Source organism: Gopherus evgoodei, chromosome 21, assembly GCF_007399415.2.
Source record: "Gopherus evgoodei ecotype Sinaloan lineage chromosome 21, rGopEvg1_v1.p, whole genome shotgun sequence".
NCBI lineage: Eukaryota > Metazoa > Chordata > Testudines > Testudinidae > Gopherus > Gopherus evgoodei.
Window position 1 is genome coordinate 8,005,557 of NC_044342.1, and position 20,070 is coordinate 8,025,626.

The following is a 20,070-nucleotide window of genomic DNA, read 5'->3' on the forward strand; positions in this document are numbered from 1 at the left end:
CCCGAAACTCACATTTTTTCCCAACCATGATCCTGTAGACCCCAAGGATGTGTGCAAGATGAGGGCTGCGGGAAAATGAATACAGAAAGTGGTTTGGCAAGGGCTTGATTTTGTAGGTAGGCTGCTCCTTTTCGCTCTCAATGATCCCAAAACTCAACATGACAACTGGTGTAGTTCATAGGATCTGCTGTAGAAGGGATGCCCTGCACTGAGGATGACTGAATTTAGTAAACTAAGATAATTATTAAACAAAAATGTTAAGAGGCATTAATATTGACTTAACAGTAGTAATTCAAGGAAGGAATAATAAAAACTTCTCCATATTAATTATTACAGTTGCCTTTCTAGACGTGTTTTGAGGCTAGTAAATGGAGCAGCAGAACCTCAGCTCCACAGTGACAGAATTTGTCCTCTTGGGTCTCACCCAGAATGCCGAGCTGAAGCAATGCCTCTTCGTTGTTTTCTTCATAGTCTACCTAACAACCTGGTTGGGAAACTTCACCATCATCACCACTGTGATCACCAGCCACCGGCTCCACATCCCCATGTACTTCCTGCTGGCCAACTTGGCTTTCCTAGATGTCAGTGACTCATCAGTCAATGCTCCAAAATTGCTGTTGGGTCTCCTCTCCCAGTGCAGAACCATCTCCTTCAATGAGTGCATCCTTCAGATGTTCTTCTTCCATTTCATCGCCAGTGCTATGGTTGTTGTCCTTGTGGTGATGGCTGCTGATCGGTACGTAGCCATCTATAAACCACTGCGGTACTTAACTATCATGAACCATGGTGTGTGCATGGGGCTGGTGGCAGGGGCATGGCTGGGTGGGTTGGCTCACTCTGCTGTTCAGATTGCATTGATCCTCCAGCTGCCTTTCTGTGGTCCAAACTTTTTGGACAATTTCTACTGTGATACCCCACAAGTCATCAAACTGGCCTGCAAAGACATCTACTTGGTAGAGTTGCTGATGGTTTCCAATAGTGGGATGCTTGTCATAGTAATATTCATCATCCTGCTCATTTCATATATCATCATCTTTGTCAAGATAAAGACACATGTTACAGATGGGAAGCACAAAGCTCTGTCTACCTGTGGATCCCAGATCACAGTTGTGTGTTTACAATTCATACCCTGCATCTTCATCTATGCTAGGCCCTTCTGGAAATTGCCCATGGACAAGTTGCTGTCAATCATTTACACTGTAATCACTCCAATGCTGAACCCAATGATCTACACGCTAAGAAATGATGAGATGAAAAAGGCCATCAGGAAACTGATAAGCAGAATCTTGTCCTCAGGGAAGAAACTATAAAGACAGAATGTATCTTGAATTATCTTTTTTTTTCAATTACTTGATTATCCTAAATGAACTTTCCATCAGAGTTTTAAAAATCCATATCTTTAATCCTTACTTTTGACATTTTAAAAAATTGTGTTGGTCAACTTGTTAGCATGAACTTTGTACTCATTATGTTCAAATTCCAAACATGGAAATGATTCAATATGTACTCTACTTGACCCCAATTCATAGAATCACAGAATGTTCGGGTTGGAAGGGACCTCAGGAGATCATGTAGTCCAACCTCCTGCTCAAAGCAGGACCAAGCCCAACTAAATCAATTAATGGATCTCTCCCCTTTTCTCTATTAGAAGGTTTGCCCACACTTTTTTCCCCAATGCCATTAATGTTGGTTGATCTATACTTCTCCAAACATGAGCTATCACATATCTTGTTACCAGAAGTAATTGTGTTATCAGTGTGCCTTTCCCTGAGTCAGTAACCAACTTTGGAGAATAATTCTGGGTTCTATTGGTGGCCTTCCTTTACTATTCTTGAGAAATCTTTTTAATTAGTCAAAAATATTGTCTAATTTCTGTACTATTATCTGTATGCCTCCACATCTTCTCTAACCATTAGGTTTCCCTTTCTTATACCTTTTCCTGAGCTTAAGTGTACTGACTTAGCATTGATGAAGTATTTTATAATACTTTTCCTGAATATTTGCAAATATAGATATATTTTTAGCTTCCTCTAGCTGTTGTCCATTCTTCCAAGTGATATCTGCTTTTAGATAATTTCCCTATTTTTTCATAAATGTGCTCTTCTCTCTTTCCTTGATACATCAGAAACAATACTACTCAGTGTAATAGGTGAGGTCTCACATTTCATAGTTTTTGTCAGCTGAGCCCCTTGCATACATCAGGGGCTCCTTTCTTTCTTCTTTTCCCCCCACCAGCTCCCTGTTTGCCATCCTCCCATCCCCCTCTGTTTCATAGACTAAATAGCTACTTTCCACAAACTGTTTGCAGTCCCTCAATGTTTAATTCATTTAATTTTGCTAAATTGAAACTAGTTTGTACCAATATAATTTTTCATATTGAACAAGAAATAGTGCCAAGCCATTTTATGTCCATGCAATGTTAAGTTAAGAAAATTGTAAGTTTTACATTGCAACATAAAAATATATAAATGATCATACGGGGTCAAACCAATGGTACATCTAGCCCAGTATTCTGTCTTCTGACAGTGGCTGATGTCAGGTACTTCAAAGGGAATGAACAGAAGAGGGAAACTATTGATTGATCCATCCCCTGTCATCCAGTCCCATCCACTGGCAATCAGAGGCTTAGAGACACCCATACCATGGAGTTGTATCCCTGACCAACTTAGCTAATCGTCATTGATGGCTCTATCCTCCATGAACTTATCTGATTCTTTTTTATATTTCAGGACTTCACAACATTCCCTGACAACTAATTCCACAAAATGACTGAGCGTTGTGTGAAGAAGTACTTCCTTTGTATTTCCTTTTTTGTTTTAAAGGTACTCCTGTTAATTTCATTGGGTGACTCCTGGTTCTCGTGTTATGTGGAGGGCAAGAGCAAGGTTTTGACCACACCACACCTGTCACAATTTTATAGACCTCTGTCATATCCCATTTAGTCATCTCTTGTCCAAGATTAAAACTCCCAGTCTTTTTAATCTATCCATAAATAGAAGCTGTTCCATTCCCTTAATCATTTTTGTTGCCCTTCTCTGTACCTTTTCCAATTCTTCTACATCTTTTTGAGATGGAGGTGATAGAACTGCACACAGTTTTCAAGGTGTGGATATACCATGGATTTATGTAGTGGCATTAAGATATTTTCTGTCTTATTTTCTATCTTCTATCCTTTTCCTAATGGTTTCTAAAATTATCTTTGGATTTTTTGCTACTCCTGCACATTGAGATGTTTTCAGAGAACTATTCACAATGACTCCAAGCTCTCTTTCTTGAGTGGTGACACCGAATTTAAACCCCATCATTTTGTATGTGTATTTGAGTTTATGTCCAATGTGCATTACTTTGCATTTATTAACATTTAATTTCATTTGCCATTTTGTTGCCCATTCACTCAGTTTTGTGAAATCCCTTTGTAAATTTTCATAATCTGCTTTGAGCTTAACTATTTTGAGTAATTTTGTATCATCCTCAAATTTTGCCAACTCATTGTTTATCCAATTTTTCCAGATCACATAGTAAGTTGAATAGCACTGGTCTCAATACAGATCTCTGGGAGACACCACTGTTTACCTCTTTCCATTCGTAGAACTGACCATTTACTCCTACCCTTTGTTTTCTGTCTTTTAATCAATTACTGATTCATGAAAGGGCTTTCTTTCTTATGCTATGACTGCTTATTTTGAATAGGAGCCTTTGATGAAGGACATTGTCAAAGGTTTTCTAAAAGGCCAGGTACATTGGATAATCATTGCTTATTTGTTTATTGACCCCACCCCTCAAAGAATTCTAGCAGAGGAAAGAGTAGAAACCAGATCAACAGAATGAGCCAAATTTATCCCAGGAAGAAATCCAAATATTTCCAATTAAAGGCATTAGGAAAGGGAGCAAGGGGATTTGTGGCAGAATCTGGAACCATACCATGTACTCTTGCACCATGATGTGAACTATGACTGGGATTTTCAGAACAATTTAAGGAAATTAGGTGCTCAGTTCCCATTGACTACCCAATGTTATGTACCTAACTCCATTAGATCTCTTTGAATAGCCCATTCTTAATACACAAATATTACTATCATGTGCCCTGTTGTTCCTTCCATCACCCACATCAGCCACATCATTCAGCATGGGACTGAAATCTTACATTTTGCATTCGGAATACAAAGAAACTCAGGTAGCAGCTGTACAAAATATTTTCCTAGTCACTTGAAATGTGCTCAGAAACCAACATCCTAGTGCAAGCCCAAATCTGTAAACCTGGACTCTAAGACCTGGGTTTTTCTTTGCCATGAAGACATACTCTCTGTCTATCTAATCATTGTATTCTTTCTGCATTTGATTACATCTACATGGAATGCAAGGCCAGTGTTTATGATGGTACTTCTCCATTTACACAAAGGTTACAATAAAATGATCCCTCACAAATAACTTACCCCAGTGATTATTTCATGACTGAGTTTATCCCAGTGTCTTTGGGCAGAAACTCATCAGCGTTAAGCATGGATGTCAATGGAATGACTCTGCATAGGTCCAGCTGAGCTGGAAGTCAAACACTTACAAACCTTCCACTCGTCTTCTCCAGGGTACCTTTAGCCATATTTGGATCCTCGTGTGTATTAACCATTTGCCAAACCTGAATCCCTTCAAAGGGAGAGATTAAACCCCGGCAACAAAAAAAGGATCAAATTTTTACCTCATTTTCCCAAATCAGCTTGTCTTTAGGATACATGTCAAAAATGTGCTCTTCCAGAAAGCCTTTCCATCCTAGGAAAATTACCATGGTATTGATGTATGTCTTTAGGTACAAAATAATAAAAGGATGTGTATTCATGGGTCCAGGCACCCTTATTACCCATCAATAACACAATAAAATCCTAGATGCATTAACATAATAATCTCAACATTAGTTCAGAGACTTGGATACCCAGGGAAACTCTTCTGCCCTCTTGTGTCATTGTGGGGAACAAATCTTCTCCCTCAGAAAACCCCATTAAAGAGCTGACATATGGGTAAACCAAGAAAGAACAAAACATTGACTACTGCATGTAACTAATCATTCCTATTCCCCAAGTACATCTACCCCAGAAAACTAAATGTCTGGAACAATGAGACAAATCAATCAATCCATTGCTAAAAACAAACACAATTAGATGAGCTAAATTATAAAATGCCAAAAATCTCTATCTCCAAACAGAACTTTTTAACTTTGAAATGGAGAAAACCAGATGGTTCGTAAAGTCCACTAGGGACTTCCTCAGGCTAATGATTTTGTGTGGAAGGTGCTCAGATACAGTGACGATGGGTGGCAGTATAAAACTCTAGAAAAATACACTTATAGATTTTGATTTTATTTATACTTGTGGAATCCTAAATATAAGAACACAAGAGCAGCCATACTGGGTCAGACCAAAGGTCCATCTAGCCCAGTTTCCTGTCTTCCTACAGTCATCAATGCCAGGTGCCCCAGAGGGAATGAACAGAACAGGTAATCCTCAAGTGATCCAAAACCTGTCGCTCATTCCCAGCTTCTGGTAAATAGAGGCTAGGGACACCATTCCTGCCCATCCTGGCTAATAGCCATTGATGGACCTATCCTCCATGAATTTGTCTAGTTCTTTTTTGAACCCTGTTATAGTCTTGGCCTTCACAATATCCTCTGGCAAAGAGTTCCACAGGTTGACAGTGCATTGTGTAAAGTGCTTTGTCTATAGGACACATGTTAAAATCTTGTTCTTCCAGAGAGCCTTTCCATCCGAAAGAAACTGATTAACTTCAGCTGTGTTAGTCCGTTTTGTGTTTGTTTGTATGCTTGTTTTGTTGTTTTTTTTACCACCATAAAAGCAGCATTTTGCGTAAACGGATTACGCATCATGTTCTCGTGGACACAACATTTTCACCCATTGGTTAGATTAATTAGGAAACACAGAATTAAACCATGGTCATGAGAGACAGATGGGCATTTTACTTTTGATGAGTAATCTCCCCTTAGTCAGTTTCTTCATGGAGCTTTGATCTCATTGTTCCTCACCCTGTAGATGATCGGGTTCATCATGGGAGGCACCACAGCATAGAGAACACCCACCACAAGATCCAGACCTGACCGAGACCTGGAGGTGGGTTTCAAGTAGGCAAATGTCCCAGTGCAAAGTAACTAGGAGTCCACAATGAGGTGAGGAGAGCATATGGAGAAGGCTTTATGCCGGACCTGCTCAGAAGGGATTCTTAGCACTGTGGTGAAGATTTGAACATAAGACATTACTATTAAAACAAAAAGGCTTAACTCTAACAGTGCATTAAAGGCAATAATCCCAACTTCACTGAGATATGAGTCAGAGCAGGCGATCTAGAGGAGCTGGGAGATTTCACAGAAGAATTGATCCACAATGTTACCTCTACAGAATGATATTGCAAATATGTTCCCAGTGTGCAAAGCAGAATTGAGAAGACCACTGATCCAGGCACTGGCTGCCATTTGGACACAAGCTCCCCTGTTCATTACAGTCTCATAGTGCAGCGGTTTGCAGATGGCCACATATTGGTCGTATGCCATGACAGTGAGTAGGGCAAAGTCTGCCGAAGTGAAGAAGAAGAAGAAGAGAAAGACTTGGGTGACACATCCAGCATAAGAAATAGTTCTGGTGTTCAATAGGGAATTGGCCATGGACTTGGGGACAGTGAACCAGATTGTCTAAAGGTGAATTTAAACATCAGGAAGAAGTACAAGGGGGTGTTAAGGTGGTGGTCAAGGGGTACTACTGTGATAACAAGGAGATTCCCTGTCAGGGTCATCAGGTAAATCCCTAGAAACACCACAAAGTGTAAAATCTGCAGCTCTCAAACCTCAGAGTATCCCAAGAGAAGGAACTCAGTCACGGTGGTCTGATTGGACATTTTCCTACTCAATTCATCATGTGCTGCCTGTGGAGAGAAGGGCAAGGGCAATGGTGAGGCTAAAGCACTCCTGCTTCCTCATCTCTGACAACCACTCTAGTCGTCAGGCACATTATCACGCCAATCATTAGAGTAGCTCTAATGACACGGATACATGGAGTACCTGCTCATTTGCTGACTCCTCGGGGATACCTGTACAGAGGAACATAAGAATATAAGAACGGTCATACTGGGTCAGACCAAAGGTCCATCCAATGCAATATCCTGTTTCCCGACAATGGCCAATACCAGGTGCCCCAGAGGGAGTGAATCTAACAGGTAATGGTCAAGTGATCTCTCTCCAGCTGTCCATCACCATCCTCTGACAAACAGAGGCTAGGAGAACCTCACTGTAGCGATGGAAGGTGCCATCACTTGTTCATGGTTCTGGGTAAAAAACATCTGGTTTCTAAAAAGCACATGAGAAGAAGATGACACAAGTATAAACGCCTATAGATCCCTCACAGTCAATGGAGTGGCATCCATTTTCACCTTTAGACAATCTGGTTCAAGAAGTGGCTTCACAAATTGCAGTGTAAATATGGAACTAATTACAACCCAAACCGATCCATCCTCAGAATGATGGCTGTCCAACTGAAACAACGGAAAGACATTTCATGATAGGAAACTAAATGAGTTATACAAAGTGTGGGCTGAGAGGGGAAATGATCGCTTTCCGAGAATATATCAGAGGTGTTACAGATAAGAGCAAGCCCCTATTCCTGGACACTCACTAGAATAGCTGTGTGGGCAATACAAGCCTTTGTGTTCTGTAAACCCATGGGTTGTGTTAAACTGAAGGGAATTATAGAATCATAGAATATCAGGGTTGGAAGGGATCTCAGGAAGTCATCTAGTCCAACCCCCCGCTCAGTGCAGGACCATTCCCCAACTAAATCATCCAAGCTACGGCTTTGTCAAGCCTGACCTTAAAAACCTTTAAGGAAGGAGATTCCACCACTTCCCTAGGTCACCCGTTGTAGTCCTTCACGACCCTCCTAGTGAAAACATTTTTCCTAAAATCCAAACTAAACCTCCCCCACTGCAATTTGAGACCATTACTCCTTGTTCTGTCATCTTCCACCATTGAGAACAGTCTAGATTTATCCTCTTTGAACCCTCTTTCAGGTAGCTGAAAGCAACTGTCAAATCCCCCCTCATTTTTCTCTTCTGCAGACTAAAAAAGCCCAGTTCCCTTAGCCTCTCCTCATAAGTCATGTGCTCCAGCCCCCTAATCATTTTTTTGCCCTCTGCTGGACTCTTTCCAATTTTTCTACACCCTTCTTGTAGTGTGGGGCCCTAAACTGAACACAGTACTCCAGATGAGTCCTCACCAATGTCAAACAGAGGGGAATGATCACATCTCTCGATCTGCTGGCAATGCCCCTACTTAAACAGCCTAAAATGCCATTAGCATTCTTGGCAACAAGGGCACACTGTTAACTCATATTCAGCTTCTAGCCCGCTGTAACCTCTAATTCCTTTTCTGCTCGACTCCTAGTCTGTAGCAGTGTATGGGAGTCTTCTGTCCTAAGTACAGGACTCCGCACTTGTGCTTGTTGAACCTAATCAGATTTCTTTTGGCACAATCCTCTAACTTTACTAGGTTCTTCTGTATCCTATCTCTAGCTTCCAGACTCCTCAGTACTCAAACTCACCTCTCTCCCACAACTCCACCCCAAAAGTGTGAAGCTTCTAGTTTCACTTCTTTGGGGGCATGCAGTAGTTTTTGAAACAATAACACACACACGCACACATACACTTTTTTCAATCTGTCAACTTTATACTCTTTGTATTGAAGCATATAAAGCATAGAGAATACAAATCACACAAACATCATAAACTCATTGTCCCTCATCAACTCACCCTTCCCTTGGGGTCCCTCTGTGTTCTGTGAGGCAGGCAGGATCCACCATCCACTGCTTACCCTGCCAGAGCCTCCCTCATCTTACTCCGCTGCAAGGTGGCTCTCTTCTCCAGTTGTCCCTTGTCAGTCTATTTAGAGACTCCTGCTGGGGTCCCCTGCTGCTTTTGTTCTGCTTTTTGGTAATTTTCCTCTGCTCTCAAAGCCCCCTGCCTTAAGATAAAAGGAGGACATGCCTTCTCCCAGTTAGTGCAAACCCATTAACAAATGACTAGGGAGGAGTATAAAAATATTGCTCAGGCATGCAGGAGTGAAATCAGGAAGACCAAATCACACTTGGAGTTGCAGCTAGCAAGGGATGTTAAGAGTAACAAGAAGGGTTTATTCAGGTATGTTATCAACTCAAGGAAAATGTGGATCCTTTACTGAATGAGGGAGGCAATCTAGTAACAGAGCTTGTGGAAAAAGCTAATCTAATCAATGCCTTTATTGCCTCTGCCTTCGAGAACAAGATCATCTCCCAGACTGCTGAACTGGGCAGCACAACATGGGGAGGAGAAGACCAGCCCTCGATGGAGAAAGAAGTGGTTCTGGACTATTTAGAAAAACTGGATGAGTACAAGGCCATGGGGCCGGATGCGCTGCATCCAGGGCTGGCTCCAGGCCACAGCGCGCCAAGCGGGTGCTTGGGGCCGCACTCCGCAGGGGCGCTCATCTGGTTGCTGGGAGGGTGGCAGGTGGCTCCGGTGGAGCTGCTGCAGGTGTGGCTGTGGATGGTCCGCTGCTTCCGCTGCTCTGGTGGACCTCCCGCAGACATGCCTGTGGCAGCTTCACCAGAGTTGCGGGACCATCAGACCCTCTGCAGAAACGCTGTCAGCCGGAGCCACGGGACCAGATGACCGTCCACAGAAATGCCTGTATAAGGTTCACCGGAGCCGTGGGACGGGCGAGCAGAAGAGCGCGCTCCGTGGCATGCCGCCATGATTGGGGCGGCAAAATTGCTACAGCCGGCCCTGGCTGCATCCCAGGGTGCTAAAGGAGTTGGCAGATGTGATTGCAGAGCCATTGGCCATTATCTTTGAAAACTCACGGCAATCGGGGGAGGTCCCAGATGATTGGAAAAAGGCTAATGTAGTGCCCATCTTTAAAAAAGGGAAGAAGGATCCGGGGAGCTACAGGCCAGTCAGTCTCACCTCAGTCCCTGGAAAAATCATAGAACAGGTCCTCAAGGAATCAATTCTGAAGCACTTAGAGAAGAGGAAAGTGATCAGGAATAGTCAGCATGAATTCACCAAAGGGCAAGTCATGCCTGACTAAACTAATTAACTTCTATGAGGAGATAACTGGGTCTGTGGATGAGGGGGAAGCAGTGGATGTGTTATTCCTTGACTTTAGCAAAGCTTTTGATACGGTCTCCCACAGTATTCTTGCCAGCAAGTTAGAGAAGTATGGGCTGTGATGAATAGACTATAAGGTGGATAGAAAGCTGTCTAGATCGTCAGGGTCAATGGGTAGTGACTAATGGTTTCATGTCTAGTTGGCAGCCGGTATCAAGCAAAGTGCCCCAAGGCTCTGTCCTGGGGCCAGTTTTGTTTAATATCTTCATTAATGATCTGGAAGATAGCCTTGACTGCACTCTCAGGAAGTCTGCAGATGACACTAAATTTGGAGGAGTGGTAGATATGCTGGAAGGTAGGGATAAGATACAAAGTGACCTAGACAGATTAGAGGATTGGGGCAAAATAAATCTGATTAGGTTTAACAAGGATAAGTGCAGAGTCCTGTTCTTAGGACAAGTATCAGAGGGGTAGCCATGTTAGTCTGGATCTGTAAAAGCAGAAAAGAATCCTGTGGCACCTTATAGACTAACAAGGGAGCATGAGCTTTCGTAGGTGAATACCTACTTCGTCAGATGCATCTGTCGAAGTAGGTATTCACCTACGAAAGCTCATGCTCCAAAACCTCTGTTAGTCTATAAGGTGCCACAGGATTCTTTGCTACTTAGGACAGAAGAATTCCATGCACTGCTAAGTAGTAGGAGCCGAGGGCAAAGTAGCAGTTCTGCAGAAAAGGACCTACGGGTTACAGTAGACGAGAAGCTGGATATGAGTCAACACTGTGCCCTTGTTGCCAAAAAGGCTAACAGAATTTGGGCTGTATAAGTAGGGGCATTCCCAGCAGATCGTGAGATGTGATCATTCCCCTCTCTTCGGTATTTGTGAGGCCTCATCTGGAGTACTGTGTCGAATTTAGGGCCCAACACTACAAGAAGTATGTATATAAAATTGAAAGAGTCCAGTGGAGGACAACAAAAATGATTAGGGGGCTGGAGCACATGACTTATGAGGAGAGGCTAAGGGAACTGGGCTTGTTTAGTCTGCAGAAGAGAAAAATGAGGGGGGATTTGATAGCTGCTTTCAACTACCTGAAAGGGGGTTCAAAGAGGATGGATCTAGACTATTCCCAGTGGTAGGAGATGACAGAACAAGGAGTAATGGTCTCAGATTTCAGTGGGGAAGGTTTAGGTTGGATATTAGGAAAAACTTTTTCACTAGAAGGGTGATGAAGAACTGCAATGGGTTACCTAGGGAGGTGCTGGAATCTCCTTCCTTAAAGGTTTTTAAGGTCAGGCTTGATGAAGCCGTAGCTTGGATGATTTAGTTGAGGATTGGTCCTGCTTTGAGCAGGGGTGTCATAAATGGATAGTTAAGAGTCAATAGAACAGAAGTAATTCATATCTCTTTTGCCTGTGAAGGGTTAACAAGATCAGTGAGCCTGGCTGTTACCTGACCAGAGGACCAATCAGGGGACAGGATACTTTCAAATCTTGAGAGAGGGAAGTTTTTGTGTGTGCTGTTTGTTTTTGATTGTTGTTCATTCTGGGGGCTCAGAGGGACCAGACGTGCAACCAGGTTTCTCTCCAATCTCTTTGATACAGTCTTGTATATGTCCAGAATAGTGAGTACTAGGTAGATAAGGCGAGTAAGGCTTCTGTTTGTTTTCTTTATTTGCAAATGTGTATTTGTCTGGAAGGAGTTCAAATTTGTATTTTGCTAAAAGAATTTTAATTTGTACTTGTATACTTAGGCTGGGAGGGTATTTCCAGTGTCTATAGCTGAAAGACCCTGTAACATATTCCATCTTAAATTGACAAAGATAATTTTTACTGTTTTTTCTTTCTTTAATTAAAGCTTTTCTTGTTTAAGAACCTGATTGGTTTGTTTTTTTTTTTATTCTGGTGAGACCCCAGGAGACTGGGTCTGGATCCACCAGGGAATTGGTGGGGAGAAAGGAGGGAAGGGGGAGAGAAAGGTTAATTTTCTCTCTGTGTTAGGATTTCTTTCTCTCTCAGGGGGTGTCTGGGAGGGGAAGAGAGAAGGAGGGGGAAAGGTGAATTTTCCCGTTCTGTTTTATGATTCAAGGAGTTCGAATCACAGTGATCTTCCAGGATAACCCAGGGAGGCGAAGTCTGGGAGAGGCAACGGTGAGGGAAAGGGTTTACTTTCCTTGTGTTAAGATCCAGAGGGTGTGGATCTTGGGGGTCCCCAGGCAAGGTTTTAGGGGGACCAGAGTGTACCAGGCACTGGAATTCCTGATTGGTGGCAGCGCTACAAGTACTAAGCTGGTAATTGAGCTTAGAGGAATTCATGCTGGTACCCCATCTTTTGGACGCTAAGGTTCAGAGTGGGGAATTATACCATGACAAGGGGGTTGGACTAGATGATCTCCTGAAATCTCTTCCAACCCTGATATTCTATGATTCTATGATTTATTGTCTCAGGGTGTTTTACTTGGATTTAGACGATCATTGAGTGCTGAACACTTCACAAATAAGGATTATTCAGATAAAACTCCCAATTCCTCACATTTTTCCCCTTTCCAGAAAGAACAGGTCAAGGGTATGCAGCAGGTCCCACAGGGATTTTCTGGCTCCCCATTCGTAGACAGACCATCTGGTGTTACTACTTGTCTATTTGAACTTCATACATTCAGTCAGTCAATGAGCAGTTCTGGTGACCATACCCAAATATAGCTTCATGACAATAATATAGGTCAATTCCCCTGTTGATGCCTTCAATGGTTGTTTCATACATATTTGGGCTTTTCCCACCCTTTTCTGGATATCATGGATTTCTTAGCACTCTTTACCACGCATAACCTTCTTTGGTGTCCATATTAACAAGGGCTACAGGCATCATACCCATCACTGTTTGCCTGCTATCTCCAAACCAGCCACACCCTTATCTCCTTCCTCTGAGGTCCCATGGACCTGACTTGATCCTCTTCTCCTCCTTTATTTCCCTGTAGTGTTCCAGAAAGGGTACCCATAGTAGCTATAGGCTGCTCGGTTCTCACCTCTCTGAGGCAGATACTAATATCTCCACTCCCTTCTTATAGGGGGTTTTCTGAGCTGCACAGCCTGCTGCTTACACTGTGTTATTCCCAGCAAGCCAGAGTGTCTAAACAAGTTTGCATCCACACTTTGTTTTTTCTACAGAGACTATAAACAGTGTAAATGCCCCCAGGTATAGACCTTAGAGTCCTTTTGAAGCAAGCAGATTTATCCTTAAGGTGAAAGCATTACAGAGAATCTGTATTAAAAATAAAATAACCTACACACATGATAATAAACTTACCAGACATCACCCTGCCACTCCACCCAAGGGCTCTGGTAGGAGTAAGCCCTTCAAAACCTACCAGGACATTTTTCTATGGTCACATCCAATCTCGCCCCTCGAGAAGTTACATACAATCCTGGCCCACAATGATGCATACATTTTACATTTAATACAATGGATAAACACCAGGGAAGAAGAAGATGCTACAGGACCATGTTGGCACAACACAAAATGGAGATAAACTGGTCATGAGTAAATTCAGGCTGGAAATCTGAAGAAGGTTTGTAGCCATCAGAGAAGTGAAGTTCTGGAGAAGACTACCCCAGAAGAGCAGTAGGATTGAACAACCTAACTAGCTTTAAGATGGAGTTTGATACATTTATGATGGGGCTATAATGGGGTTGCCAGTGAAAGCTGTGGACTGGACCTGAGGACCCAAGAGGTATCTTCTGGTCTCATGTCCTCTGTTCTTATGACAAACAGGAGGTTCACAACTAGGACACAAACCTAAAATATCAAAATGTCAACACAGGCACTCTCCCTCTTCACAGGGAAATATGATGTAGACACTACCAGCATCATTTGTGGCAGTTTTTATGTAGTAGATTGCATTCCTGGAAAATGTTCGATGAGAACCCCATTTTCCTATTTAAAAATATCCTAACAGGCTGTCTATGCAAAGGAATCTGACTGAGTTTACAGGTGTTGGTGTGTAGAAAACACATTCTGTGGACTATCAGCTGTGCTTGTTACTCAATTTTTACTTTCCTGCATCTATTCCTTTGAAATAGAAATAAACACAGCAGCAGTAGGATAACTAGATTTGCAATTACAGTATGAAATATTAGCATTTCTCACCCCTGTTTAAGGCATGGTTTCCAATTAAGAGAGTTAGAAATTGTCCATCTGAATGCTTTAATATGTGAAAATTGGTTTCTCAACCAAATAGCAATTATCAGGGAAAATAACTGATATTCCGGGGGGGGAGAGGGGGTTATATTTTGTTGAAAAACTGAACCCACTCCTCTATTTTTTTTTCAACTTAAAATTTCTTTATTTCTTTTCTGGCTGGATCTAGATATTTGATTAAATTGATAATAAAAACTATAAAGAGTTCCAATTGTAATTTTTTAAATTTGTCAGTACGTTAATTCCCTAATATATGTAATTGAAACAGTAACTTACTGTGCTGTTCATTGCAGATTTTACTCCAACTTGCTTTGTGTTTGATCCTCCAGCTCCACGATTCTGCTATCTATCTATCTATCTATCTATCTATCTATCTATCTATCTATCTATCTATCTATCTATCTATCTATCTATCTATCTATCTATCTATCTATCTCACTGTCCTTACCACTGCATTATCTACATGTCAGAGGGACAGATTTCAAAGAATCCTTTCACCTGCACACTCTGAGACTGACCTGGCAGAACTAGACTCAAAAGTGTTGTTCTCCGCAGCTGAGCAGTGTGTAGCTGAGTCTGATCATCACTGACATTAGGATACTCATAGTGTACAAGACAATGTATCCATTTCTGTTTCCCAAGTGCTTGCTAGATTCATTCCCTGGAGCCCTGCACAGCTCAGAAGCAGCAGCCCAGAGGCAAAAGTGCATCAATGTATAGGTGACTAAGGCAAAAGTGACTTCTGTGCCCCTTTCTTCTGAGCTTTACCCAACACAGGCCCTAGGATCTGCCCCAGGGTTCCTTGATTCCAGACTAGCTTCTGTTGTATTCAGAGTGACAAAGATATTTAGGCAACTAAAGATGGAAACAGGAGACCAGTGGAATTTACAAAAGCTCCTAAATTCAATGGGAGTTAAGCCCTTGACCTGCTCAGGAGCTTTTGTGGATCCCACATAGATACTATCTCCATGTTCAAGTGCATAAACTTGTGTGTAAAGCTGGTCCTGTGTCTAGCTTGTTAACTTCCCTGGTTTTTCTTTCTTTTTAGAAATATTAAGCCTGGGATTTGCAAAGGTGGCTAAGGTATGCAAACCTGCCTGAAACACTCCAGCCTGCTGTGATATAAGTATAACCAGGCAGCAGGGGCTGGAGAAACAAGATCCAAACACCTGGTGCTCTTGCTATCTAAACCTGGCTATGCCACTAAGTTACTTTCTGTGCCCCAGTTTCTCTGTTTGTAATCTGACGGATAAGCACTGAGAATGGCAGAATACTTCATAAAGAATCATTTATTTAGGCCCACTCCACTATTCAGTTTGGTTCAAGCTCTTAATGAATGTTCATAGATCTGGGTGAAATGTTTTTTGCTTTTTTTTCAAAACAGAATTTTCCTGTTTCCCACAGGAATGTAGGAATCACCAGAGTCTAATGCCCAGGGTCTCACTCGGCCCAGTATCAAATGCTGCACCACCTAGAACAGCTGGAGTCGGTGCTGGGAGATGCTCTAAGTGCAGCCAGTGCAGGATCATTTGCCTGGGTTTGCAGAGAGCCTGAGACAATGGCTCTGATGGAGTGGAACTGCCCCAGGCTTTTCCATGGGTGTACATCTCCCTGCCCCACTGCTCTTGAGAACCCCAACAACCCCACCCCCAGTACGGGGCTCTGTGTGCAGGAGGCAGGGAAGAGCAGGACTGTCCATACTCCCTCATCCAAGGAGATATTATCTGGTTGGGCAAGTGAGGGCTGGGGGGGATCACTGCTGCCTCCTGCCTATCCGTGGGCATCTGCCTAATCATAGAATAATAGAATATTAGGGTTGGAAGAGATCTCAGGAGGTCATCTAGTCCACCCCCCTGCTCAAAGCAGGACCAACCTCAACTAAATCATCCCAGCCAAGTCTTTGTCAAGCCAGGCATTAAAAACCGCTAAGTATGGAGATTTCACCACCTCCCTAGCTAACCTATTCCAGTGCTTCACCATCATCCTAGTGAAAAAGGTTTTCCTAATATCCAACCTAAACCTCCCCACTGTAACTTCAGACCATTGCTTCTGTTCTGTCATCTGCCAACACTGAGAAGAGATAAGGTCCATCATTTTTGGAACCCCCTTTCAGGTAGTTGAAGGCTGCAATCAAATCCCCCATCACTCTTCTCTTCTGCAGACTAAATAACCCCAGTTCCCTCAGCCTCTCCTCATAAGTCATGTGCCCCAGCCCCCTAATCATTTTTGTTGCCGTCCACTGGACTCTCTCCAATTTGTCCACATCCTTTCTGTAGTTGGGGGACCGAAACTGGATACAATACTCCAGGTTTGGCCTCACCAGTGCTGAATAGAGGGGAATAATCACTTCCCTTCATCTGCTGACAATGCTCCTACTAATGCAGCCCAATATGCCGTTGGCCTTCTTGGCAATGAGGGCACAATGCTGACTCATATCCAGCTTCTCGTCCACTGTAATCCCTAGGCCCTTTTCTGCAGAACTGCTGCTTAGTCAGTCAGTCCCCAGCCTGTAGAGGTGCATGGGATTCTTCCATCCTCAATGCATGACTCCGCACTTTTCCTTGTTGAAGCTGGTCAGATTTCTTTTGGCCCAATTCTCCAATTTGTTTAGGTCACTCTGGACCCTATCCCTACCCTCCAGCATATCTACCTCTCTCCCCAGCTTTATGTCATCTGAGAACTTGGTAAAGGTGCAATTAATCCCATTATCCAAATCATTGATAAAAATGTTGAACAAAACTGGCCCCAGGACTGACTTCTGGGGTACTCCGCTTGATACTGGCTGCCAGCTAGACATCGAGCCGTTGATCACTACCCATTGAGACGGACTATCTAGCCAGCTTTCTATCTGCTTTATAGTCCAAGAGATGGGAAATATTGCTTGATCTTTGGATTGTATATTAATTATATTGATTACTTAAGAATTCTGTTAAGATTCCAAGGTTTTCTAGGTTCTTGTCCCAAGATCAGATGCAGTATTATTAAAATTACTGGTCATTTAGGAACCCTGATGTGCACAGCTGAAAAACTCACACTTAGGAAAATCCTTCTCTATTTGTGAGGATTTTATTAATTCAATACCGCCAGTGTGACAGATTTCTGTTACCAATCTGCCTGAGGCATCAGGCGATCAGGCTGAGGCAGCAGAATTATTAGTGGAGGAGATGAAGGAGCACAACAAGTAACTGAGTTTTAAAGTTTTATTGATAAAATAATAAGATAACAGTGGAGAGTACTGGGATTTCCCCACATCACTCAGCGGAAGGAAGAAAGTGTTAGTACCTCAAGCCCTAATCCACTTTCATATTCACACCCGGCTTCCTGAGGCTGGCCAAGCCTGGGTGTAACATAAGAAGAAGAGGGAGAGGGTTAGACGGGAGTTCTTGTCCCGTGCACAGGTCATCTAGTGTTCACTGTTGATCTCCAACTTGCTTCAGTTCTCAGGAGGGTTTTAAATCCTGTTGCTTTTTTGGGGTGGCGGAGGCATTTTGTTTAGGGACCCTTGTTCCCTCTGTTTTTTGTACAGGTTCTGAACCAGCTTTTCACAGCTTCCTCAGCTTTCTCAAAACTCACTGGCTTCAGGGCTGTGAGACTGTTATTTTTTCCCTTATTGACCTTATTGTCTTACTTTTTTTCACAGACCCTGCTATTTTGTTCAGCAACTCTCCTTTTTCACAGCTGGTTGGTGGTGGGGATGGATTCTCCCCATCTTTCTTGGCAGGTAGCAGAATGTGCAATGGCCTTGGGATGGAGTCAGCTCCTTATCTTCGGGTTTAGCTGGAACATTAACTTAATCTGTTCCTTTCTCTTTTCCTCCCACTCCAGCCTTTCACCGCCTGTATAGAAACCTTTCATTCTGTATTCATACCTTTAATCTTTCTCAAATTGCCTTGTGGTGCCTGCAACAGCATTAGCAACATACAATGCTAATCTGCCTCCCCAGGGGACCCCCTGAGGCTTGGGGTAATTGGGTTGTGACAATAGTCACCAAACATAACAATTCAGAAAGGTAGATAGAGACAATAGGGAATGCACATCTGGACATCCATATACTCACACCATGCCTTGCAGAGCTACTGAAATGTTAGTTATCTTCCTCATCCCCATCACTTTCCTCATCATCATTGCCATTGGCCATAATCCTGGTATCTCCCAAGGGCTACATCTCTGCCTCTCCCCGCACAGAGGCTGGGATACAATTGTTATAATATTTTATGCCAATACCACTATGCCTAATACATATTCAGTAGAGGGTCTCCCCTCTTCATTATTTATGTTTCTTCACCCTAATAATAATTTAGTATATCAATGATCTCAACTTACATCCATTGTTTGCTATGAGACTCTTGCGGTCAGACATCTGAAGATATTCCTATCCTAGAATATCCAAAACTTGGCATTAGTTCATATTCCCTGTGGTTATCTGATAGACCCTAAACATATTTTTTCCCACTTCCCCCGTAATTTAGGATCACTGCTAGACCATTTATCTATGTCAAAATACATAGGTCTCGGTAGCTTTATGCTAACTGATTAAGCTAATTCTTTGCAGGATACAGGCCAGTAGGTTCCTGGTGTTACTGCTAAATAAAATAAAAAGCTTGAGCTAGCAATATGAGTCAACTGCTGCTTCTTCTAGTAAGGAGAAGGGGGCCGATGGCACTGCCTTAGCCACACTGTCATTCCATGTGGGCCATGGTCAAAGGGGCTCAGCCTCATGCATGGCCCTAGAGTGTCTGAACCCAATCCTGAGAGTTGGCAGAGATTTATGAGACTAAATGTGCTTCTTTCCCCATGCTCCAAGGAACAGCCCTGCTCAGAGCAGTGACTCCTGTTGGGACCAGCCCCAGCTACTGTAGAGGGAGAGGCTGGGAGCATCCCTTCTGCCATGGGTAATTCTGCACTGACCTTCATGTCAGAGAGTTTCCCAGTGATCTAGAGGCTGGATGGAGATTTGCACCATAGCAGGGTTAATTCATTCTCTTATCTAACATAACCATGGAGGCTCTCATAAACCATGCTTGTGTCTCACCTGCTGAGCTTTTTGTCTCAGTGATACCTTGTGGCAGTGAGTTCCCCAGTTCAACTGTGTGCTCAGCCATGCTGGGCAGAGGCCACCCTGGGCACTGTTCAGAACAGGAGGACTGGCTAGGCACAGGAAGGAGGAGAGTAAGAGAGGAAGGAAGTGATGGCAGGGCTTGCTAATAGGCAGGAGAAGTCTTTTGTTTGGAGATGGAGTGGTGGGGAAGGAAGCAGAAGTGGGTGGCCTGTTCCATATACCTGGAACCAGGTCAAAAGAGTGGGGATGAGAGAGGTGGGGACTATTAGTCAGGTGGGTTAAGAAGGGATCTCTAAGTAAGCTGAGTCAGGAACTCTGGGTGGAGGAATTGGTTCAATGATCCTTTCTTCCAATAAAAACCCAACAGTAATGTCATTGACAATGTCCTCATTCCTGATTTAAAGATTTATTCAGAAATGTTCTGATTTCTAACTTTTCAAAACATTTGTACTTTTGGCATTTTTGCCCTGTTTAATATAAGATTACATTGAAATAAGAAAAAGAGGCCCATGTAAGGCACCTTTGTTGAGAATATTTTTTTTAGTCAAAGATTTCTGACCACTTCAGCTGTCTAACAGCTAAAGGTACCGACTGGAAAGGGTTTGTTCATCATTTGCTTACAGTCAATTAGACATACTTCAGCTCATTGTTGGGTCAGGCTACAGTGATTAGCATCTTGAGGAACTGAA

At 42.9% G+C, this 20,070-nt stretch overlaps 1 protein-coding gene and 1 pseudogene across 1 annotated transcript; one reads left to right on the forward strand and one right to left on the reverse strand.

Annotated features, from left to right (window-relative positions):
• Positions 1-368: 368 nt before the first annotated feature.
• On the forward strand, positions 369-1,310 carry LOC115637963 (olfactory receptor 4D9-like). Its single transcript, XM_030539565.1, has one exon. The coding sequence runs from the start codon at positions 369-371 to the stop codon at positions 1,308-1,310; it is 942 nt and encodes a 313-aa protein (XP_030395425.1).
• Positions 1,311-5,998: 4,688 nt separating this feature from the next.
• LOC115637892 lies at positions 5,999-6,661 on the reverse strand (annotated as a pseudogene).
• Between the last annotated feature and the right edge of the window lie 13,409 nt (positions 6,662-20,070).

Excerpts from the sequence above, each read along its gene's own strand:
- LOC115637963 (XM_030539565.1), top strand. The coding sequence starts at position 369 with ATGGAGCAGCAGAACCTCAGCTCCACAGTGACAGAATTTGTCCTCTTG.